The sequence below is a fragment of the Dermacentor silvarum genome, chromosome 3, assembly GCF_013339745.2.
Source record: "Dermacentor silvarum isolate Dsil-2018 chromosome 3, BIME_Dsil_1.4, whole genome shotgun sequence".
Classification (NCBI taxonomy): Eukaryota; Metazoa; Arthropoda; class Arachnida; order Ixodida; family Ixodidae; genus Dermacentor; species Dermacentor silvarum.
The window spans coordinates 194,110,570-194,135,689 of record NC_051156.1 but is presented as its reverse complement, the minus strand read 5'-3'; the positions used below and the strand labels follow the sequence as shown (position 1 = coordinate 194,135,689).

The window sequence follows — 25,120 nt, the reverse complement described above, 5'->3', positions numbered from 1 at the left end:
GTCTGGTCGGATCCTTTCTGTGTTGTTTTACTTGTTGACATGCGATTGAACCCTTTCTACTATCACCTGATCTGTACCTAGTGGGGTTTCTGGGTCCATAATACAGACTTATTATGTATGTATGGTATGTATGTATGTATGTATGTATGTATGTATGTATGTATTATTGTATGTATTTATGTATGTATGTATGTATGTTATGTATGTATGTATGTATTATGTATGTATGTATGTATGTATGTATTATGTATGTATGTATGTATGTATGTATGTATGTATGTATGTTATGTATGTATGTATGTATGTATGTATGTTTTACTCACTGGGGAACCTAATCTTAGAAGAAACTTACAGAAGAATAAAAATGGGTTGGAGCGCATACGGCAGACACGACAGCATCAACATCTGGAGCTCACCGCTATCCTCGAAAAAAAAAAAAAAAAACTGAATCATTGCGTTATACTGATACTTACATAGTGGGGCAGAAACTTGGTTCAAAGAAGCTTGACAAGAAGTTAAGGATCGAACAGCGAGCGATGCAACAAAAAAGTCTGTTTCGCGCGAAAGGCCAAGCATTGATTACGATAGCAATTGATTACACAGCTATACGAAGTAAGGTTAGTCAATTTATCAGCTGCATAAACTGCAGCAAACATTCGCTTACTAACTGCTGCCTCTCACTTGAACGCGAACCAGCTGCACGGGACCACAGAGCACACGAAGCCATCAGCTATCTTAGGTCACATAGCGTTCGAACCTAGCGCAGATTTCATCAAGCCACCATCCTCCTCGGCTTACCCTCGCACCTAGAGCATACGGTGCGCGGCCACGATGTCATTGCACTTGGACTTTATACGGAACATCACGGCGACGCCGATGATGACGACGGTGGCGGAAATTCCCCATAAGTGTACAGCTAATTGCTATCGCAATAAAATGTTAGGCGTAACGTTACGAGACAGTAGGATAGTGGTGTGGATTAGAAGGGAATAGGGTGAACCGATATTTTATTGCGATAGCAATTATATGGACACTCCAAAGCAGATTTCTGCCGTCGGCGTCACCGTCGTCGTCGCCGTCGCCGTGAGGTTCCGTATGACGTCAACGGCGATGAAATCGTTGCCGCGCTCCGGACGCTGTATGTGCGAGTGAAAGGGCGCGAGGGACGCGCGCTTTCACGAGGAGCGAACGCACGTCGGAGAGCAAACGCGCGTTCTGCGCCGTGCTCCCTGAAGGCCTGCAGAATTAAGCGTCTCTTTCCTCCTTTCCATATATAGAGAGCAAACGCAACTTTTTCCGTCGCGCAAAAGGCTGTGGGGGGACGGGAGGGAGGGAGGAGAGGCGACGTTTAGCTGCGGCACAAAATACGTGTTTATATAAAAACGCCGCGCGCGTTCGGTGCGAACGCGGGCAAAACGCCAACGGCGTCGACAACAGTTCTGCGCGTTGCTGGTGCTGCTGCATGTCCAAGTTTATACAGCAGATAAAACTACTATCCTTACTCCGTATAGCTCTCTACTAATTTGCTATCGCAATTGGTGCTTCGCCTTTCGGGTGAAACTGCAACAAATTTCTTAGTTGACAATAAGAGGAAAAAATGAAGCTGGGCAGGCCATGAAATTCGTAGGGTAGATAACGGGCGGTCTATTACAGAGTTACAGATTGGGGGCCAAGAGAAGGGAAGCGCAGTCGAGGACGATAGAAAATTAGGCGGTGGGATGAAATTCGAAAATTTGCAGGCACAACTTGGAATCAGTTAGAGCAAGGCAGTGGTAATAGGAGATTGCTGAAAGAGGACTTCGTCCTCCAGTGGACTTAGAACATATACTGACGATGATAATGATTTGTTTGCGTACTGCAATCGGAGGACGCTTTACATGTTTTCTAATGTATTATGCTGGAGCTATTCGCATTTGAGTGAAAAATCTGAGCTGGTATAAACTAAAAATTCCTTAATTTCGCTCGATTCTATTCTTTACTGATCATCCTTCACTCACGACCTACCAATACTGATGATAACGTCCGTGAAGGACTGCTCGCACCACTACAACACAGCACGAAAATGAGAAGAATTGGAATAGAATCGCGACAGAATTCCTTACATGACTGCGATCTTCGGGTTAATACAAAAAAGAAAATAGAAAAGAAAGAATAATAACTAATAAAATTAAGGGAACACCGTAGGAAACACATCTTCAAGTTCCTGTGGAAAGTAAGGTCTAAGGCGAACATTTTCAATCCTGAATGAGGAAAAGTCAGCAAGCAAGGATGATATACGTACATCGGCGGAAGTTCCAGTCCCGATGGTGCACCTTCTGAAACGACAAAAGGGAAAAACCAGTGTAAAGAAAATTTGAAGCATCTCGCTGGGCCAGAGTTGGCAACAGAGCAACCCCTTTTTGTTCGCACAAATATTTTACATAATGGCACTGCTGATGCATTTGCCTGGGACAACAGCAGCGAGGGTACTTCTCGGAAACACTCCGTGTCAGCCCAGAAAGGGCTCAAGCGCATAACTTCCTGTCATAAAGCGCCGGCTTGTTGCACTACGCCGGAACTCTCGGAGCATTATCACCGGTAAAGGTGCCTCGAATATCATCTCTCTGTATGCCCAGCGTCTTGGTTGCGTGCTTCAGCGATACTGTAACTGCTCCGCCAAGTAACACGCATAAACCTAGCCCTGAACTTGAAGCTTATGCTACATTTGCGCAGCAATCGCTTATCTCTCAAACTTTCTTGTTTTCAGACTCAGGAGAAACGTGTCCGGCCTGAGAAACTCAGATTCTTCTTTTTCGTTCTTTTAAGAGTCGCGGTATGCCTCCGCCACTGTCCATATTTGCTTCGAAGTCAACGTCACAGACACAGCCGGCCAGGTTTATGGCTTAACGATGGCGCCATTGCGTCTCCGTGTCTGCACCCTCCCCCCCCCCCCCCCCCCCCCCACACACACACACACAACGGGTGTATACGTATACGGGCTAACATGTGCGCAGCAAATAACTTGGTAAGCGTCATCGACTTGAGGATGGGAAGAGGGAGCCTACCTTATCTCGAACCGGAGCTGGTCATTGGTGGCGAGACTCCACGAAAACCAGAGGCCCCTGCTAGTAGACGCTTTCGGGGTGCCCGATAAAACCAGCGCGCACCTTCCTGAGACCAGTGAAAGAGGATACGCCAAGCTGCCTCTCGGGCATTCGTCGTCGCATCCAAGGAGAACGTTCCGTTGCCCCTCTGACGAACAGCGCGTTCGTATCGTTGTGCAGGTGAGCACAGGACGTCCGTCACTTATTCTTGCGTTATTGCGTGAGATCTTTGGAGAATTTAGCATTTTGACACCCCGAACTCAATTTATTGGGGCTTGATACTATAGAGGCACCGTCTGAGATTTAATTTGTAACGTCATTATTACAAAAAACAGAATAGAAAAGAAAAAGAAGAAAGAAAACGTGCCACCCCGGTGTTTATCCCTGGGTTCATTAAAGTATTTCTCGATTATGAGGTTACGCTCACGTTCGGCTGTAACGGAGAGAACGACGTCACTGAGCGTGTGCCCGCAGTCCGCCGTTGTCGCTGGCGTTCGATGTCTCGAGTTTGCTCGGCGGCGTGGTTAGCAGCATTCACCCGCCCATTGCTGCTTGCGATTCTTCGAAATTAAATTGCTTCAAAATTAAATCTGTCCGTTACGGTAATACAATGAATGGTTCATACCTGCGTCAGCAATGTCTCATACCACCATAAACGCGGCGTCCCCATTACGACCACAGTAGAGAAATGAAATTCTACGCTGGAATGTTGAGCGGCAACGCAGCTAGCTGTGGAAGAAGACGATGACGACGATGAACGCGGAAGCAGTGGAACGAGCGCGTGCCGAGAACGAGCACGAGAGCAACTCAAGGGGCACCAACGAGCCAGGTGCGGAAGAAGACGACGACGCTCGAGCCAATACTAATGATGATGATCGTTTTCTGTACACAGGCTATTTCGCCTAGCCATATACGATGTCGCCTAGACAAACGAAGCTTCGCTATAAAACGCCGCGATTGCCTTAAGCATTAGAGGCGTGTGTGGATACCCCCTACGGGGGCCATGGTTGTTCGTGTCTTCGTGGGCGATTACCAAGGTGACGATGGCCTGGCCCGCCTTCATAGATAGATAGATAGATAGATAAACTTTAATTCAAAGATAGTTTTGTCTTGCCCCAATGGGGCATCGCTAATGGTCGGGGCCCCTAGTCCAGGGCTCGCCTTCATTGCAGACGAATTCGCCAAGCTTTGCATGCAGATAATAAACGTCTTCCTGATTGATGTGGCGAGGTCGAATCTAATCATCCACTGTGGCTGGCTGGATATGTCGAGCTATTCTGTCCAAGATGATTTGCGGATTGTCTCGTGTCTGGTACAACCCGACATCACGTGTCTTGTAGTTGCTTGTTGCTGGTGTGTTGCGCACATTAGTTCGTTTGGCTCGTCATCAAAGAAGAGGTGGCTCCTGTGGGGTGACATTATTGTATTGCTGGTCAGCCTTCTCACAAGTACTCTGGTTCCTTGTGGTAGCTGCCTGGAAATGAACTTCTAAGGAACATCGAAATCGATGGAAAGGAACATATAATTTCGATTCCCACTTTTCTCTCGCTCTGCGAAGCGCATATTAGCGGGCGGCTTCAGTATTATTGGGTGAACATGGCAAAAGTATATCTTTTGCACACGGCACGCATTCCCGTCCAAGAGCTGCTCGTGCCTCGCTGTCTGACCATTAATTTTCTATTACACCGACATGTTCCAGTAACCACTCAATTCTCACTTGATTTTGGGCATGTTGTCAATAATTTGGGTGCAATTTGTATTGTGGGCTATAGAGCCGGCATTGTACTATGCGGGAGGCCAACGCGCTGTTCCAGTGAAGCTCGAAACTTGGAAGTGGACTTTGAAAGACGTAGCCAAAAAGATTTAAAAAGAAGAACAAGGGTTCAACAACCTGCAGGGCAGCAACTGAGCACTTAAGCATCACGGAACCAAAATCAAAGAACATAATGAACAGGGGTAGTAAGGTTAGTACGTACGTACGTAGGAGGTTGTGCGTATTTGTACAAAGGAAAATAATAATGCGTTAAAATTTAAAGGAAACATTGTGTTGATACAAAAAGGAAACTTCTGTCTGAACCAAACTGACAAGAGGCTGGTGTCAGCCTGAGAAATCAACCAGTTTTCTGCTAAGTGTATGTGAGATAGAGAAAGAGAGAACAAGTTGGGCATTGATTGGAAGCGATAAGATAAGCCTCCGAGGACTAAATATACGTTTTTGAAAACTCCACTTGGCTATTCTTTTCTTTACTAAGCGTACTTTAAGCTCTGTGCTAGCGAATTGACAGCTAAGCTCCCATGAAATTTTCTCTAGCTATTATCTTGCATCCTCTCTAGGCCCACATGTAGACGCGACTCTCTCGAAATGTACTTAAGGGATACGAAATTATTGATAAATAGGGACTTCCGATCTCCGTCTGGTTCCCCTTGCAAGAATTGGTTGCCCGTGCATGATAGCCATCTGAACTGAAGGCATCTTTAGCGGAAAGCCTATTGAAAGCGACAAAAAAGCCTGTAGAAACAGAACTGAATTTTGCAATGACTCCTAAAAGCGGCTTCTCCGTGATCACTCCTGAAGTAGTTGCACGCTTAACAGGTGTCCTACAAGAAGGGAACTTACCTTATGAGGCGAACATACGGCCCAACATCGTGCGTTGCATAAACGTCTCGTATCACTTACCTATTCACCCCCACCCCACCCCTGCGAACCCACGGATGTGTAAGTCACGATTAACGCCATTGCGACGTGCAGTTGTGATACCAAACAACTCAACTAGCGTTTCTTTCTTTATTTCTAGAAAGTAAGATCACCATGCTCTTCATTGCCACGTTGCTGGCGCTTGTCGTGGTACAAGCCTCGGCCGCTAGCTTTGGCAGCGGCTTCGCCGCCTCACCGGTAGGGGCGCCCTTCTCGGCCGGTGGCCCTCCAGGTGGCGCAGCTGGGCCTGCGTTCGGGCCCCCTGGTGGCTCAGCGTTTCCAGGATACCCGGGTGCGGCCGGCGCTGCTCCCGGAATGACCATGCCCTCTGAGCCCAGCTGCCCGCCAACCAACGGCATGGTTCCTCTGTACGTGCCTGACCCCGATGACTGCACCAAGTACACGGTGTGCAGCGGCGGCTTCGGCATGAAGCTCGACTGCCCGCCCGGACTCCACTTCAACAGCGTCACCAACCACTGCGACTATCCGCCACTCGCCGGCTGTGAAGAAAGTAAGCTAGTGGAATTGAGTGTTACTGAAATGTCACCATTTGTTGCGTCATCTTTTTAGAATGAAACTTTATTTCGCTCTTGCCTTAACTTCGCATGGATAACTTTCTGGCCGAATAAAAGGGCCAATTCCGGAGATAATGTAACTAACGGGGGCCCATCCCGGAAACTGTGTAATCGAAGGTGTAATCATGGCTGGACGATCCTGATACCATTGCGCCCTATGTTTACTCGCAAGTGGTTTATTGGGAGTTGTAACGCGGCCCGATCCTGGAGCCGATGTACCGGGACAGCACTCTCACGCCTAATAGTAATAACCCATAGAATTAACCTATAAGTGTCCCCCCCAGCAGCATGTCTCAGCAGGTCTACCGGGAGGCTATCGCTCGGCTTTGACAAGCCCGTTTTTGTTTCAGTCCCACCTGAAGACCCAACGACGCTGACGGGGCCACCCGGAATCAAGAAGGATGCTTATTTCGGTAATAGTGGCCCCTGCTTCCTGTCTCCATCCATGCATACGATACGTGCTCCTTTATTTGATTTTCATTTTTACCTTCTCTGATACGTACGATTGTCTTCAATCAATAGGCTCAGGTACAGCCTGTTGTAGAAAAGCATAGCATACTGCATCACGCAAGTATGAGCGTATCAACAACCTCCACTGTATACTGTTCGCTCTTTCAGACATGAGCCTTCTGAGTGGGCCCGGCTACCCAATCCTCCTCGGACAACCGAACCCCGGAATCGGTCAACTGAAGAACCCTCCCGGCAAGCCCAGTGCTCCCGCAGCCTAGGAAATGTTAAAGCCTGGTTGAAAAGTACAGCGCACTCTGGGCCTCGTCTAACAGCGCATGGAACAGGCGAAGGTCACAACGCTATATCCGATAGCCCGGATGTTTGATTTATCGGGTATATCAGATGTTGCAGTGCCGAGAGCTCCACGTGTAACAAACAAGCTGGATTCAGTCATATCCGTCGTGCGAGGACATTCCAAAATAAATTCCTGCCATTTTTATTTTTATTTTGCGTGTGTGCTGAATGCTTTTCTGCATTTTACCGGTTTCCTCGCTGACTGTCAGGACGGTATACTTCAGTTATGTATGTTACAGTGCATTCAATCTCCTCCTAAAATAGATACGACTACTCTTTGCCGATGCCAAGCGGCGTTCAAGGACGTTGAAAGCTACAAGTTTAAATCAGTTATTTAGGTACTTGCAATCAATTTCAAATCAAACATGCCTTCAGGACCAGGACTGAGAGTACATCAACTAAGGCATTATATTACGGCTACTTTTGCGTGGTCCACTTAATTTGTCTGTAAATTTCTATTTTATCTTTGTGATTATTTGACTTGTCCCATGTCACCTTGTGTCGGTCTCCTGGACCCCGCCAAGCTGTTTAATCTTTTTTCCTCCTTTTGTTCAACAGTCACGCCAAGATGTATTCGGGTTAATTAAACTTTTTTTAAAGTGGAGAAATACTTGACACCTGTAAATCTCCTAAAAGATTAGCAACTCTGGAAGGTTTACCGAACACTTGAGCGTTACGGATGATGAACTTTCGTCCGCCCACAACTTGAATATGCCTCATCTGTTTGGTCCCCTTCCGCTCATTATCAAATTAACATGCTTGAAGCAGTTCAGAACAGAGCCGCCCGTTACATTTCAAGGAACTATGACAATCATTCAAGTGTGACTCAACTTAAACTTGATCATTCCCTTCAACCATTGGCCATCCGCCGTCAAATATCTCTCCTATGCCTGTTTCACAAGTACGTCTACAGCAATAAAATAGCCTCGTTACACCTTGAACGCCCTCTTTTCACGTCACGCAGGCTACATAATCACCTCAGCTTCATGCGCATCTTTGGCAATACGAACGCTTTTAACACATCCGCACTTCCACAAGCCATCCGCATGTGGAATGATCTTCCCGATCATATCGCCTCTGATAATAACCTTAACACATTTCGCCAGAAGCTTGAGGTACATATTTTCTGTTAAATAGTGCTGTAACATGGTCTCGGCGTTTAAGTTCTTTTGTTTATTTTGCGATGTGTTGCATTTTTGTTTGTTTTTTTTTCTTCACTTGCACTCAAATGCTCTTTTAGTGCTTATTTCGGAAACGTATTTTTTCTTGACTTGCGTTGGAAACTTCTTTTACATTTTGCAATTTACTCTGTTGCGTTGCGTTTTGATGTTCACTTGCATTGTAACCCTGTTCTATACTAGTTTGCGTGTGCTTTCATTGTATTAAGTAAACCCCCCCTTACTCAATGCCCTTTGGGCCTGTAAGGTATTTTTAAATAAATAAATAAATAAATAAATATCATTAGCAAGTGTGATAAGTACACTTAAACATTGCTTCCAGCTGTTCTTTCAATAAAAAAAAACAGCTCAATTTAACAAGCCCCCTGAAAAAAAATTGAATTAAGAAAAAAACAACGAGCCTCCTACTGAAGTCGAAAGTGTTGAAAAACGCAAAGAGAGAAGTGCTCGCTACAACACTCGCTTGCGCGGGGTTAATGCCGTTCACACGCGACAAACTCGGCAGTATTCGATTGAGTCAAAGAAGCACACTGCATATCACTGGCTTTTGAAAAAAAAAACGTAAGAGGTCATTCACGGCCATGTCTTTTTTTTTATACGCGACGAGCCCTACAGCTTAGGAAGTTGTCATGATATTGGCAAGTGTGCGAGAATGAGTAGTTTTCAATGGCGGAGTCAATATAAGCGACGTTCATGAAGGATTTCCGTCGATACACAACACGAAGTGCATTGGCTTTAGGATTAGTCCATGCGCTGGTATTGCACAAATCCCGAAACTGGCTCAGAGACGCTATTTCAGACCCCAAGTACACACAGACAGAAGCTGCAAACAGTCCTAATGCATTTTCATCATCATCATCATCAACCTATAGTTATGTCCACTGCAGGACGAAGGCCTCTCACTGTGATCTCCAATTACTCCTGTCTTGCGCTAGCTGATTCCAACTTGCTCCTGCAAATTTCCTGACTTAGTCCCCCCCGCCTAGTTTTCTGCCGTCCTCGACTGCGCTTCCCTTCTCTTGGTATCCATTCTGTAACTCTAATGGTCCACCGGCTATCCATCCTACGCATTACATGTCCTGCCCAGCTCCATTTTTTCCGCTTAATGTCAACTAGAATATCGGCTATCCCCATTTTTTCTATGATCCACAGCGCTCTATTCCTGTCTCTTAACGTTAGGTCTAACATTTTTTTGTTCCATCGCTCTTTGTGTGGTCCTTAACTTGTTCTCGAGCTTCTTTGTTAACTTCCAAGTTTCTGCCCCATATGTCAGCACCGGTAGAATGCAACAATTGTACACTTTTCTTTTCATCGACAGTGGTATAGGCTGCCAATCAGGATTTGGCAATACCTGCCGTATGCACTTAAATCACCTAAATCATCACAAAAATGGGTCACGAATAATCAACAGTACCCGTCGTGGTATCCCAGTGACCATGGCGTTGGGCTGTTGAGCTCGCGACGTCACGGGTTCGAACCCAGCCGCTGCGGCCGCAATGCGATGAGGGCGACATGCAATGCTCGTGCACTAAGATTTAGGTGCACGTTAGAAAAAACCCTAGGTGGTCAAAATTGATCCTTGCTCCCCCCCCCCCCCCCCCCCCAATCATATCGTGGTACTAGCACAGTAAACCCCCAAATTTACTCCTTTAAAGTAAAGCATTCTCAGCCTGCCATCCCATGGATTGGCCGGGTTCGGTCGGTAGCTGGTCGGGTTCTCGCCGAGTAGATTTAAATTCACACAAAGAAAAGCCCTTTCGGTGCCGGAACTCATACTGCGGTCCACCAGCGCAGCAGCTGGATGCTCTACCCATTAGGCCACAAAGGCTTATTTTTCTTTTGCGGTATTTATTACATTGACATAATAAAGAAGCGTAATGAAGGTGACGCTTTTTCATTAGGCCACAAACGCACGTATAGTTCTGTCGTGTCAACACTAAGTAGCTGTTTCAGATGGCCTCCCCGTGTTGATTAGGATGATGATTTACCCATAATGGCGGATTGGCCAACAAGTGGGTAGTACACATTATGATCACCTCTTTGAGATGATCGCCTCGTGCTGATGATGATTATGATTGCCAGACAGACAAAGAACTATTATTCAGGTGCTGAGGAACTGCGTTGGGACGCCCCCTTTCAGGGGTAGTCGGTAGCAGTCGCGGGCCGCTCCCACGCAGGGACCGGAATATACTGGCCCTCCGCCCTCTCGCAGGCCCTCTGGACAGCCCGAAGTTGAACCAACAGGTCGCCGCTTTTAAGGGCTTCCTCCCAGTCCTCTTCGTTGTTGAACTCTGTGTCACGTAACGCAGGACATTGCCAGAGCGTATGAGCAAATGAGCAGTACGCCTCTCCGCAGTCCGGACATTGCGCTTCGATGTTGGGCGAGAAGTGACTAAATCTGACCCTCGAAGGGAAATACCCCATTTGGAGCATCCTAAAGGCCGTCGATTGCGATCGAGTGAGTCTAAGGTGAGGAAGTGGAAAATCCCTCCGAGAGAGATGTTAATGAGTCAAGGTCTTGTGGAAAGTGAGGAGCGAGTCATTGTACCTTCCGGCGTCCACGCCTTCGAATCTGCCGGGACCGCCGCAGTGAGCGAACCTCGCGCACGGTCATGGGCAAATTCATTGGCGTTGGGAACATCTGGATGTACGTTGGCCCCCATGTAGGCCGGGAACCATTTTGAGGTGTGAAACCCGGCAGCCCCCTCGCTGCCGAGGAGGGCCGTGGCCTCCCGCGAGATCGAGCCCGAGGAGAAAGCCCTAGCTGCGGACCGTGAGTCTGTGAATATATTTGGACGCAATGTGTACTTCATGGCTATAGCGATTGCCATTTGCTCAGCAACAGTTGCCGAAACATTTCTAACTGCGGCACAACATAGGAGTTTGCCACTATGGTCGACCGAAACCACTGCGAAGCAATCGAAACGCCCGTACTGGGCTGCATCGACAAAGGTTGCGAGATCCCGACTATCTGCAACCGATTTCAATTAAGAACTGGCCCGAGCTATGTGGCGCCCTACATCGAGGACTTTAATGTCACTTTACGCTCGTTAGTCTCCGTAATACGACAGACTACGGATTCTAGGATGCGCCTACCAGCCCGCGAGGACGATAGACGCACGACCTGAGCCATATGCTTGGACTCGATCACCTCCGAGAGGGAGCTATGCATGCCTAATTGTATGAGCTTCTTGGTGGTGGTGGTGATAGGCAAGCCTAGAACTCGCTTTATGGTTTTGCGCATTAGTGCATCGATTTTTGCCTCTTCCCTTTTGGACCAGTGCAGCGCCAAAGCGACGTAATTAATGTGGCTCATGAGAAACGCGTGGTAGAGCCGAAGGAGATTGCTCTCGCTCAGCCCTCCCCTGCGGTTCGAGACCATGAGTATGAGCCTAAGCATGTTCAACGTCTTGGAGGTGATGCGGGCTATATTCTGTGAGTTGTCCCCCTTGGACTCCAGTAGGAGTCCGAGGACCCTGATGGAGTCTAAACTGGGAATCATCAGCTCATCCCGTGTGTAAAGAGCTATGGGAATCTGCTCTAAAGGAGTGAGGTTCCTCACGCCTTGTCGGGTGAGTCTGTACAGTAATACTCGGACTTAGCCGGTGACAGGCTCAGGCCCGATCCGGCTAGAAGTGTGTACGCGTGTTGATATTGATGATGAAGATTTGCATACAATATCATGTTGCTGCAACGGCGGGTTGACCTGGAAGCGGACGGTTCATATCGCGCCCCCAACTAGAGTTTTAAAGATGATCGCTTCGTGTTGATGATGATTATGATTTCCCCAATATATGGCAAATGCACGCAATGGGGGATGGGGCACGAAGGGCATCCGCATGTTACTAATGATGGCGATGATTTTACACCCAGGTACACAGCACAAGGTGTCACACACAGAACTGACATGATAAACTGCTGATAGAACTTTCTGTTGCAGAATATACCTTGCTGCATAAAAGCGTTTTTTAATTCAGAGCATGAAAGATGCCCGCGAAAACACGCAAAGCGCATTGAGCGGCCAGTCGCGCGGCAATTTTTCGTGTATTCGCGGGCTTCTTTCACTCTCGGAAAAAAAACACTTTTATGCAGCACGTATATTCTGCGACAGAAAGCTCTATCGGTAGTTTCTTACGTTGCTCTACAATTTTCTCATTGACACTTTTCATCTAATTATATATTTGAGAAGTTGATTAATTATTTAAGACTAATTATCTAATTAGGCGGAATCCAAAAAAAAATAACCTGAGTATCTCCAAGCGACGGCAAACAACCTTGGTTCGGTCAAGCTACGTCGCATTTGTATATATTTAAGGTTTGGGTAAAGTTACGTGAAACATCCTGTATAATTCCTGAAGAGAATTCTGCCTCTTTAGTTTATCTAAGTCAAACGAAATCAGCCGCCAAAGTAAGGGGGACATACCGAGTGGAGTTAAGAAAAGTATAAGGAGTACACTCGGCGTACCCAAGGGGCCGACAATAACGCATATGTCGTGCTAGAAGAAGAATGATGAGAGATTAGATGATGAGGAGTTAAACCGCCTTTAAAGGAACCCGTCAAACTTTGAGGCCGAATTCTGTATGCTCTGCTTATGCTGTTCTTGAAGCTAGATTACAATAGGAAATAGTCAAATCTGCAGTAATTGAACTGCGAGCAGTGGAGCATATAGTTTTTGTACAACCTACCAAAAGCACACAGTTGAAAGCTATATGACGAACTCAGATGTGTCACAAACTCCGCTTGTGACACATCCTAGGCACGTGCCCACAGTACCCCCCCCCCCCCCGCCCCTTCTCCTTATGGCCCTGCTCAAGCCATAATTTGGGGATCATATTTGCAAACACGATTCTCAGTAAGAAGAAGAAATAAACTTACTTGAAAGAGACGGTAGTATGGTTTTGGTGGCCTCAGGTGGCTGCTCGAAGTCCTTGGACTTCGGGCGGCATCTTCGGCTTGCCGGACGGTCCAAAGCTGGTCTTCCAGCTCCGAACTTTTCAGGGCCGTCTCCCAGCGGCGGCGACGCCGACGGAGAAGGTCCCCGGCGGCCCCCGCAGACGGGGCGACGGCTCGCTCGAGGCTTCCTGTAATCTGGTAACGCCTGCCGTTATTGGCGCGTCACGAACGGTGACGGTTTCGGTACCGTTGTTGCCGGCACATTCCCAGAGCATGTGTCGCAGCGTTGATGTGTGTCCGCACGCTTCACACGCATCAGTCGGGTATAAGCTCGGGTAACAGTGGCGTACGACGGCCAGGCTGAAGATATTGCCCTCTAATTCAATGGATATTACTGCGTATGCTTATAATAAGTGTTAGCAAGACTTGTTACGGCAAGCTTACCCACATTTCAAGACTAACAAGAAACAGTTTATTGCGGCCTGCATCTGAGCTATCTAAATGGCATGAACTTATTTTCATTTATGAGGTACGCAGTGGAGTTCATTTTTGACAGACTCGACTTTTTATGCAGTTTGAAATCTAGCGTTTTACATGCTTGATTGCATGTGAACGCTTCAGTTAGACCAACTTTATTAGTTTATTAGACCAACTCTTAGTTTGTGTATGACAGACGACTGATAACATGCCAGGTAACATGTTACTTTGATACTTTATTTCTCCACTAAGAATATTAGGGCAGTAAATACATTTCAATCTGCCCTGCAATAGCAAAATGCACAGCTTACGCTAGGAATCCCCAGATGAAGGTTGATTTAGCAGTTGATACTACATAATTCTTAAGTGCCAACTCATACTCAAATACTCATACTCACACTTAAGTGCCAACTCAACTCAAATCAGTAAACGTGGAGACCGAGGCAATAGCAACAATGCTGTAATCCTACAACTGTAGCCGATATATATTCGATTCCGGTGCATAAATCACCGCTTGATCGGCCACCGAGTTCGTACACATAAGCGCCGTTCACATTCGCACCATGCTCGAAAACCGGAACACGAGAAGCAAAATGAAACATAAATTCACACCACATGAGCAAAAAGAGGTCAGTCTTATTCAGCCCGAAACATGAATTCTCAATGCGTGCTTAGGAAGTTCAAGATTACGCGCCAAACTGACATCACGCTGCGTGCAGCTATCTCACGCAGCGTGCAGCCTGCGGCAAGTTTATAACGCGCACTAGCGCTGCACGTAACTTCAGTGGCCGCATATATTACCCATGGACGAAACGCTATAAAGCGCGCGCCATAATATAACGAAAGCATGACGCCAACAAGTTGACGCCTCTTGTTACGTAACTCCTTAGTTAAACAGCGCTCCGCACACAGTAGACTGCCAAATTCAAACAGATAAAACGCACGCTAAGCACGGTACGCATATAGGCGCGGAATCATGGGCTGGTAAGCAAACCTGTTTATGCGACCCCGCGCCTCAGTTCTTATTGAACACACCGTAGTTCATTCTGCGTTCGCGATTTTCAAAGCTCTTACGGATGTGATGAACTCACACACAGTCGCCGCGACGACTGGCTTTTACGATTGACATCGAATGACGCGGCACGCATATCTAGTCCTTTGTCAATCGCGGTGGCTAAACTTCGCGACGACCGCCTGTCGATAGCATGTCATATAGACGCTGAACGTGCCACGCAAGTTAGAAATCGCTTACCGTGGAGGATTTGTGGTTCAATCCAACGAACGATGAACGAATTTCGAATTTCGCGGCGGCTAAAGATGGCTGACACGACATCTCTCTTGGATGGCCTTGGCGCCTGCGGCCTGCCCCATGCCTTCACGCTGGACGGATCGTCTTTCTCCGGTGCTGTGCTCTTGCGCGTTGTTGTGCGGGTGCGCGGTGGGGCAACTTCGAATAAAAAAAGTTGTCGCAGTTTCACCCGAAAGGCGAAGCATCAATTGCGATAGCAAATTTGTAGAGAGCTATACGCAGTAATGATAGTAGCTTTATCAGGTGTATACCCTTGGAAATGTAGCAGCACCGGCAACACGCAGAACTGTTGTCGACGCCGTCGGCGTTTTGCCCGCCTTTGCACAAAATGCGTACGGCGTTGGTGACTGTTGCCGGAGCCTCTGATATAAATAGGCACTTGATGCCGCAGCTAAACGTTGCCTCCCCCCCCCCCTCCCCGCCACGGCCTTTCGCGCGTCGGAAGAAGGCGCGTTTGTTCTACATATATGGTGATTGTAAAGGAGGAAAGAGACTTCTGCAGCCCTTAAGGGAGCACGGCGCAGAACGCGCGTTTTTTCTTCGCCGTGCGTTCACTCCCCGTGAAAGCGCGCGTCCCTCGCGCCCTTTCACTCGCACATACAGCGTTCGGCGCGCGGCGACGATTTCATCTCCACTGACGTCATACGGAACCTCACGGCAACGGCGACGGCGACGCCGACGGCAGAATTTTGCTTTGGAGTGTCCATATAATTGCTATCGCGATAAAAAAAAAAAGTGCGCTGTTCTCCCCGCACCCGTTTGGCCCTCTGGATGCCTGTAAGAAAAACGGGTGCTCCTTGCTCTGCGTGCGTGAGCGATACATCGCCATGTTCCGGACCAGCCTTCTGGCGTTTAAGCAGCAGTATACGCTACATTCTGCTGTCTGTAGCCGCATGACTAGAACGGGCACTCAACTCTCTCTCAGAGTGGGCAGAGCATAAAGAACCTTTTATTCTCTCGCTGCGGACAGAGTGAACAATGCGTTTCACTCCACCCGACACTTTGCGAGAGTAAAACAATGGCTTGAAGAGCGAATCGGCCCGTTACTCCTGCGATTTTCTCCCTAGTTTTTAGAGTGAAGGGGACGTGGGGGTCGACCGCTGGCGTGTGGGTTTGCATATACGTATAGTCGAAGGTCGTTACAGCGGTGCTGACTGGTACAGTGGCGTGGTGTGCTGCTTTTGCCGGGGCGTCAGCCTCCTCGTTGCCCTGGACACCGACGTGAGAAGGAAGCCACTGCAGCGACAGCTTGAAGCTTTGCCATGTTACAGAAAAAAAAAATTAGGGAAACCTGAGTAGTATGCGAAGCAGCCAAGGGGGTCGACCACGGCGCTGACACTGGCGTTGACGCTGGCGCTGTCCGTGGCACTCATCGCGGCGTTGCGTAGGTATATAAGATTTCCGACGCTGCTCGACGAGTAATGGCTGATCTCGTGGAAAACCTCCGAGCCGCCCCCAGAGGCACAGGCAACAATCACCAACGCCACGCGCGTTCGGTGCGAACGCGGATAAAACGCCGACGGCGTCGACAACTATTCTGCGCGTTGTGGCGGAGTATGCAGCGCCTACCGCCGTGCCTCTAACCTAAGCTGCTTCGCATTATCGCGCGCTGAGCCGCAGGTGTTGCCATTCGTTGCGCAATCCGGAGAGGGGAGGAGCGTCGGAGAGGAGAGGAGGGGGAAGAGGATGCGCATGAATGCCGAGAGAAGAGATGAGACAAGGAGAGGAGGGGGAGGAGGATGCGCATGCGCAGTGCGGGTGTGGACGCCGCATGGCGGAGGGAGGGAGGGAGGGAGTGACATAGCCCCGACCATAAGATGCTTCGCATCTAAAAAATGTCACAGTTTCGCCCTAAGGGCGAAGCAATGAATGCGATAGCAACACAGCAATGTCATACGAAGTAAGGTGAGCGGCTTTGGTAGCAACAACACGCAGAACTGTTGTCGACGCCATCGGCGTTTTGCCCGCGTTAGCTCAAAATGCGTGCGGCGTTGGTGACTGTTGCTGGAGCCTCTCATATAAATAGGCACTTGGTGCCGCAGCTAAACGTCGCGTCCCTTCCTTCCCCCTCCCCCACGGCCTCTCGCGCGTCTGAAGAAGGCGCGTTTGCTCTACATATATGGTGATTGTAAAGGAGGAAAGAGACGCCTACTTCTGCAGCCCTTAAGGAAGCACGGCGCAGAACGCGCGTTTGTTCTCCGCCGTGCGTTCACTCCCCGTGAAAGAGCGCGTCCCTCGCGCCCTTTCACTCGCACATACAGCGTTCGGCGGCGCGCGGCCACGATTTCATCTCCATTGACGTCATACGGAACCTCACGGCGACGGCGACGGCGACGGCGACGGCGACGCCGACGGCAGAAATCTGCTTTTGAGTGTCCATATAATTGCTATCGCAATAAAAGGAGTGTCATAAAGATGGCAAGAGCGATGATTCACTTGTCATGAGTATGCCACTGGTTGGAAGGAGAACCTAGGCCGCAATATAAAAAAAAATGTGGTTGATCCCTCTTATATAGGAATCGGTATAGAACACGAAAGTGAAACGTGTCTTCACAGAAGTAGTGTAATGTTTATTGCACATTGATATATAATGTCTATTGGTGTTTTGTGGCTAAAGCGCCCTTAGGCGTTGATGCACCCACGCTGACGCCTGGTGGCACGTCTCCTCCATCACGACTACCAACGTCGATGACCATGAGCAACCGTCGTGCATATGGAAGCTGCACTACGCTGCACACGCTAGCACAACGCGAAAGACGAAGCACGTAACTGACACACTAATACAACGCGCAAGACAAAGCACGTAACTGAATCGTCACCGAGTCAAATCAGCGCGTACAGCGCGTCGTAATTGCAGCCTCCGCGATCAACTTCAGAAACATTTTCAGAGCTAATTGCGGAGGCCACGCTCCGCTGTGCTGAGTACGGTGAACGCCACCTAGGTGGCGTTGGTAGTGCTTCTTGATGCCAGCGTCCCTTCGAATGCTGGCATCGAGGCGTCGTAGTGCTGAGACCACCGAAGCGTTCACTGTCGGTGCGCGTTAAGGCCGGAATACATGGAGCGAATAACCGGCGTCCGAGCGAAGAACTTCGTCGGGCGGCGAACGTCCGACGGCCGGCGTCAAGAAATTTGCCGTCCGCAGCCGATCTGCCTGTCCAAACATTTTCGTCGGGCGAACGCCGCCGCCGGAAGCGTCTAGCGCGCAGCGGTGGACGACAGCCAATCAGGAGGCACTAGTTCCGGTCGCAATGCATGCTGGTGTTTCGCGCGCGCGCGCCTTTTCGCGTCGTCTGCAATCGCGTTGGTGTTGCCGTGTCTGCATGTCTCTGCACCGATTGAGTAGTTCCTAGTATGATCTCTCAGGAATCGCGTTGTATTTGTACATCCCATATCCGCTGATCTGCGAGGAAACAGACAAGCAGTGCAAGCTCTCTACAACAACCTTCAACAGAAATCTTCTGATCTCAGAGGCCACATGCTGTCGTCATGCCTATCTCCCGACTTCCCCGATAGATGACGTTGGCATCGGATATTTCTTTCGCTAGGCTTAGACGCGTTCGAAACGAGAAGCGATCTCGAAAACTACTCAAGGTTATCCATAATACTCTGTCGTCGAAGCGGCCTGAGACTAAGCGAAAGCCGTTTACGCAGTCATTTGCTTCCAACTAAGTGAATTCTACAAGGACAACGCCAAATTCAGTTCGAAGCGGGCGGCCGGGACCGCCGCCAACACGGCGGCCAACGCGCGGCGGCGTTCGCCGCATGTATTGCAACACAGCAAACATCCTGCGTCGTGTCGCCGCGTCGTTACTTGACGCGTGAAGTTCGTCGAGAAAGTTCGCTCCATGTATCCCGGGCTTTAGTGTCATAATGCAGTACTTCTCTTTTCTGCTCGTAGGCGGCGGCACCGCCCCGAGCAAGAGCGCGGGTACACGGAGGAGTGTTAGATATATAAGGCGCGTCTGTGTAGCTCTCTGCGAATGCGTTTGTGGCGCAATGGGTTAAACGCTCGGCGATCTATCGTCGCGGACCGAGAGGTCGTGGGTTCGATTCCCAAATTTTGCATGTTTGTGGAACTTTTTCTTCTGGTTTCTTTCTTTGTATTATGTTCTATGACGTATTTCCGTGACGGAAATACGTCAGTGAAGTCTTGGTGGACCCCGGAATAAAACACTTTCGTGTTAAAATGTGAATGTTTATACTTTTCGGAAACGAAACATTGTTCACATTATTATCCTGACATTTTAGATATGTTGTCTCCAGTAAATACGCAACCATGATTAAGTGAAAAGAACCAAGCTCAATATCGAACTTGTTAGGAATGCTACTTAGGATTCACAATTGCCGCAAGTGCTGAAGAAAACGTTGATTGAAATAGTGAATACTACTTAGAGTAGGTGAGGGGGTTCCTTGTTATGGCTTCAAAGCAATGTTGCTCTTCGGGATTCGGCTCCAAAGCAGTAGCAGCTAGAGAGCACGGCGTTGCACGTAGGCTCCCTAGTAGTAGCCTCTGTCTATCTTGCACTTGAAGCAAAGTGCACATGTATTTCCAAGAATGTCTTTGTCGAAATAAACTGCTCTTAAACAATAGCCAGGCCGCAGAGCACACATAATAAACAGACAAAGGAGAGAGAGAGAGAGAGAGAACAACTTTATTTAAAAAAAAAATAGACCCCAGTCCGGGTCCACCAAAAAGAGCGAGGCCTAATCTTCAGACAGGCCCAGAAGTTTAAGGTGTACGAGCAGTGCTTTCATAATGTCTGGGGAGGAGTCCGCCAGCCACTCCTCCAGGGTCGCAGGTCTTCTTGTAGTAGGTATTTGACTGAGGCTCCCGCGCATGGCTGCATGGGCACCCGGACAATCCCACAGAACGTGGGCGTTATCCGGGAAACCACCGCATGCCACACAGGTGGGAGGCCCGTCATTGCCTTGTATGTAGTGCTGTATGTGGGGGGTCAGTAGAGAGTGTGTTTGCGCACGCCGCACTAGGGCCGCCTCGCGTCGCGTCATGGAGTGGGGTGGATTCGGATAAACTCTGCAGTTGCTACGCATTTCGTCTAATCTTTCGCGCCGATCGGAACGTGCCAGAGCAAGTAATTCGGTACGGTTCAGTGAATCCGGCCACCACAGGGGAGGGCCCGGGAGACTTGCGCGGGACGTGGCATGTGCCACTTCATTCCCTCTAATCCCCGAGTGACCAGGTATCCACTGTATCCGCACACGTATGGAAGGGTGGGCATCAAAGTGGTTAGCTAATGCGTTGTAATGCGCGTCTGGAATGTCACCTGTCGCGAGGGCTCGACAGGCTGCTTGACTATCTGTGCGTATCAGTATATTACGGGCATGCGGGTTGGGCATGGTAACGGCCTCTACAACGGCCGTGATTTCTGCCAGGCGTTGCGTGCTAATGTTGTAATGGAAGCCCCAGGACAATGGTACTCCTTCGGACGCTATCCCTGTCCGGTAGCCCTCGCAGCTCTGAGAAGGAGATGCGTCCGTGTACAAGATCCACTCTTCTGTGTTTTCGTGGAGATGTTGGGCTCGTGCTTGTCGTCGTCCTGGCTGTCTGTCTGGGTCCATGTGTCGTGGTACAGGTTCGACGGCGATCTGGTCGAGCGTCGCCCATGGGGGCCGGGTTGCTTCGAATGCGGATGGTGGAGGTATATCGTAGCCCAACTCACTAAGCAGGGCGTGTCCTTGTGCAGAGAGCTTGAGGCGGGTAAATTGTGCTTCACGGTGAAGTTGAGCCAGCTCGTCGAGTTTAGGAAGAATCGCCGTATCTTGAACCCTTGCGGACTTGGCGTATTGTGGGGTACCCAATATTGTACGAGAGATTTGACGGAGCATGGTTTCAAGCTTAGATTTTTGCGTCTTAGTAATTTCCATATACGGGTATTGATACATGACGCGGGGTATGGCTAGGGCCAGGGTCATGCGCCTGAGTTGATGTTCTTTGATGCCTCTTAGCTTACGCGTAGTGCGTTTCAAGAGGCGGTGAACTTGTTGTAATTGTTCGGTTGTATGTTGAAGCCATTCCTTGGACTTGCCGTCGTCTTGCAACCAGAAGCCTAGCACCTTTATGTAGGGCTTCCTAGGAATGGGGTCATTCTGTATGGAGAGTGTAATGAGCTGCCGATCTTCCCGAGCCTTTGGAAGTTTCCCGTTCGTGACGACGATGTACTCTGATTTGGCATTGGATAGAGTGAGCCCTCTTTCATGAAGGTACCGAGCTGTGGTGTCAACGGCCGACTGTAGTGTGTGTTGTATTTCTGATGGTGAACCTTTGCAGGTCCAGAGGGTGATGTCGTCCGCATATATTGTAAAATGAAGGTCTGGCACAGCTCTGAGATGGCGCGTCAGACCGTTGAGAGCGAGGGAGAAGAGGGTTGGTGACAGAATCGACCCTTGCGGCACCCCTTGTTGGAGGTACCGTGCGTCTGCTTCTACCTCATTTACCTTCACGGAAACAGTGCGGTCAGTAAGAAAGTTTCGGACATAGTTATATAGCTTCTGTCCCGGTCGGATCTCTCTAAGGCCTTCGAGAACCGCTTCGTGGGCGACGTGGTCAAAAGCACCCTTGATGTCCAGGCCAACTATGGCGCGCAGTTGAGAAGTACTGTATTCAGTGTACACATCCTGCAAAGCAAGCATCGCATCTTGCGTTGACATGTGTTTCCGGAATCCGATTACACGTGGGTCGACCGGATATGTCATGTCCTGTTTCCAGAGTAGTCGTGATAGTGCCATGCGCTCCATAAGTTTTCCTGGACACGACGTCAGTGAAATGGGGCGGAGATTCGCAATTTCGTGTGGGGTCTTATTAGGTTTGGGAATGGGAATTATCGTGGCCATTTTCCATGCTGAGGGTATATTGCCTGTGTCCCAAACTTGGTTGATGGTGTCGAGGAGGTATTGCAGTTGAGTGTCGGGTAAATTTCGTAACATCTTGTTAGTTATCCCGTCCCATCCCGGTGCTGTCTGCCGTTTACAGGCATTGATGGCAATTCTCAGCTCACCCATTGTGAAGGGGCGGTCGAGATCGGAAGGAGTGTGGTCTGCCAATACAGGTAGAGGTTGTGTGCTACGAATGATGGTAGCTGTTGGGAAGAAGTGGTCCGCGATTTGTTCTGCTAAGGTTTTCGAGTTAATTCCTTTCTTTAGTTGTAAAACCTCTAGGTGGTTCTTTCGTTTGGGTTGTCCAAGCAGCGTGCGAAAGAGAGACCACGCTTTGCTCGTGTGTAGGTTGTTACCTGCACTCTCGCAGATATCCAGCCAGTTGTCGGTAGCCAACTTGTCCGCGTACTCTTGAGCTTCTTGCGTGATCTCCTCTATGCGGGCTCTGAGACGTTTGTTTAGTTTGTTGCGTTTCCATCTCCGGATTAGGGCATGCCTTTTGTCCCAGAGCGTTACGAGATGTCCATCAATTTGTGGGTTGTCCTCGTTGCGTTGGACTGTTTTGGTGGTTTGTCTATGTGCTGTGCGGAGGGAGTGATTCCACGCGTCTAGCGTAGACGTTTGGAATTTTGTAGTCACCTTGCGAAAGGCATCCCAGTCTGTGAGTTCCGTGGCAATAGAGTAGTAACCACGCTTGGGACTTCTTTGTCGATTAGGTAAGGGAACGGTAATTTCGAGGATGCAGTGATCACTGCCGAATGTTTCGCCCAGATTACGCCAGTCAGGTGTCTTTCTTGTCCTGCCCCATGCCAAATCGGGATTCGTGTCGCGCTGCACAGAATTTCCCGTTCTGGTCGGTGTGCTGATGTCATTGAGAAGAGAGAGCTGGTGTGTGTGGGCCAAGTCGAGAAGGATCCTCCCGGCCGCAGAGGAGTCTGGGTAACCCCAGTAGGCATGACGGCTATTAAAGTCTCCTGTCCACAGCAAGTCTGACTTTTCAAGCTGCCTAAGGAGGTGGTGCCAAGGGGTTCGTTGAAATTTCGTATTAGGTAACCGATATGTGTTGATGATGTTCATGTCGTACTCTCGGAAAAATCGGCATTTTAAGAAAACGCTTTCTTCATTTTCATTATTAAGGTGGTCGAGGTGTTCCTGCACAGCCGTGTGTCGGTCCGATACCAGCGTTGTTGCCATGATTCGGTATGTGACCTGTTCAGTCCCATGCCTACGTTTTACTGGGATGCTAGGAGCACTGTAGGTTGTATAGCCTGGTAAGGAGATGCACGCTAATGGTTCCTGGAGAACTATCACATCGGGCTTACGCGAGGAATGCGCGATGAAATGTAAGAGGGTGTTACGTTTACGGCGAATTCCCCGACAGTTCCACTGCCAGACAATTATCCCCGCAGTGTGCTGTGACGGAACGCACTGAGAGTTATTCGACGTTGCCATTATTGGTATTGACTTGCTTGTATGGGTGTGCCTCGTCACGTGCTGTACCGCGCCTGCGCGTAGATGCTGCGGTTCGGAGGAGTTCAACCGATTGTACGAGCGCTGCAAGTTGTTTAAGTATCTCTGCTTGCTGTGTTTGCATTTCGACTTGTTGCTTCTGCAGAAGATTAAGTTGTCTTTCTATGGTTTCTAATCTCGCATCCGTCTCGGCTTTATATGCGAGAAAGTATCCCGGAGGTGCTGATTCCTGTAGGCCAGCGCAAGAGGGAGTAGATGTGGTTGAAGGTGTAGTGGTGTTATGTAGTTTGCTAACACTGCGACCCAGAGGAGTGAAGGACGGACTCACCTTTTCTGGGGAGGAGTGCCTGGGTTGCTTCTGCGGGGGTTCTTCGGAATGCGCGGGCGGCTTCTGGGAGAGCAGGGCCCGCACAAAACTTGGGGTTTTCGGCTTGGGTGGTGGCGGGGGTGGCGTCGATCTTTTCGTTGGGTAGCCTGGCAGACTGCCAGATCTGGGTCTGGGCTCCGATTTTGGGTCCGGTGTCGTATCTCGTAGAGCTTCAAAGCGGTTGTGGAGTGGTAGCGAGGGGTAGTTTTGGTCGTTTTTCTTAGGTGGGTTGGTTGCTATGCTCTGGCTTGTTTGGCGGTTTTTGGGCTGACCGGAGTCCTTTGATGTGGTCTTGAGTCGTCTCCTTTCTGCAGCGAGGCGGGTGAGCTTGTCAGCCTGCTGTTTCTTGGGGCACCGTGGGTCGCGAGCACCGTGCGGTCCCTCGCAGTTGAAGCACCTAACTTCACATTCGTGCGCTGTTTGGTCGGGTCGTTGGGCGGGAGGGAACTGTTGTCCACATGTCTCGCACCGAGTGAATTCATGAGCCGTGGGACACACATCGGCGCGGTGTCCAATCGGTGAAACAAATGGTACACTGCACAGCGCGAGGGCGAAAAGGTTGTGTCTTTGTGAGCCACAGGCCCATCTTGACTTCCTTGGGCACCGTGGCACCCTTAACAGTGAGGAGTATAGTCTCTGACTGGCCTAGTCGCCGTGCTGCCAAAATGTGCCGGTCTTCGATGCTGATTATGGACAGGAGCTGATCGTCCGGGATATCCTTAGGGAGGCCATGGACTACGCAGCGTGCGTGCTGTGCTTCGGCTGCCACGTAGGCAGTCACATCGTGTCGTTCTCCGTCGAGTGTCATTGAGCGCAAGCCAGCGAGTTTCTGAGTCGCCGATTCCCTCCCGCTCGTTGCCGCGACGAGGTTCTGCAGCTGTCTGACTTGTATATTGACGTCGCGCACCTCAGACGCCGTGAGACCGGCAGCGACGCCGATGGCGTTCGTGACTTGATACATCGGATACTTTGCAAGGTTGAGTTTTGTGCCCAGCCTCATGATGATGGTCTGAGGGCTAACGTGTCGTCGCACGACATGCACAGGAGTGAAGTTCTTTTCTTCAAGCTGGTCTTGTAACAGCTCCATAGCCGCTTCTTCGTCCATGACGCCGGAACGCCCAGTCGCGTTTGCCCCAGCCGCCGGCGAGGCTCCGGCGGTTAGGGATAGCGAGGCCGCCGTGTCGCAGATCCAAGAAAAAGCTTTCGAAACGGGAGTACACTGCTCCGGCTTACCCTACATGATGTCCATGGGGTGCCGGAACACTGGCCGCATCCGTCAGAAGAGTTGAGCGTCGTCGTATATCCGATAGGTCAGGTATTTTGGGCGAAAATCGCGGAGCCGTGGCGAGGTGCGTCTTGTCGCCTCGGCTGGC

The 25,120-nt window shown here is 49.5% G+C and overlaps 1 protein-coding gene across 1 annotated transcript in view; it reads left to right on the top strand.

Annotated features, from left to right (window-relative positions):
• LOC119445110 (collagen alpha-1(VIII) chain) overlaps positions 1-25,120 on the top strand; it is a 59,618-nt gene that overhangs the window by 9,201 nt on the left and 25,297 nt on the right. Inside the window, exons 5-8 of the mRNA XM_049664886.1 lie at positions 4,424-4,436; positions 5,879-6,289; positions 6,704-6,766; positions 6,972-7,079. Coding sequence (XP_049520843.1) covers positions 4,424-4,436; positions 5,879-6,289; positions 6,704-6,766; positions 6,972-7,079 — 595 coding nt within the window. The remainder of the gene's footprint in view (positions 1-4,423; positions 4,437-5,878; positions 6,290-6,703; positions 6,767-6,971; positions 7,080-25,120) is intronic.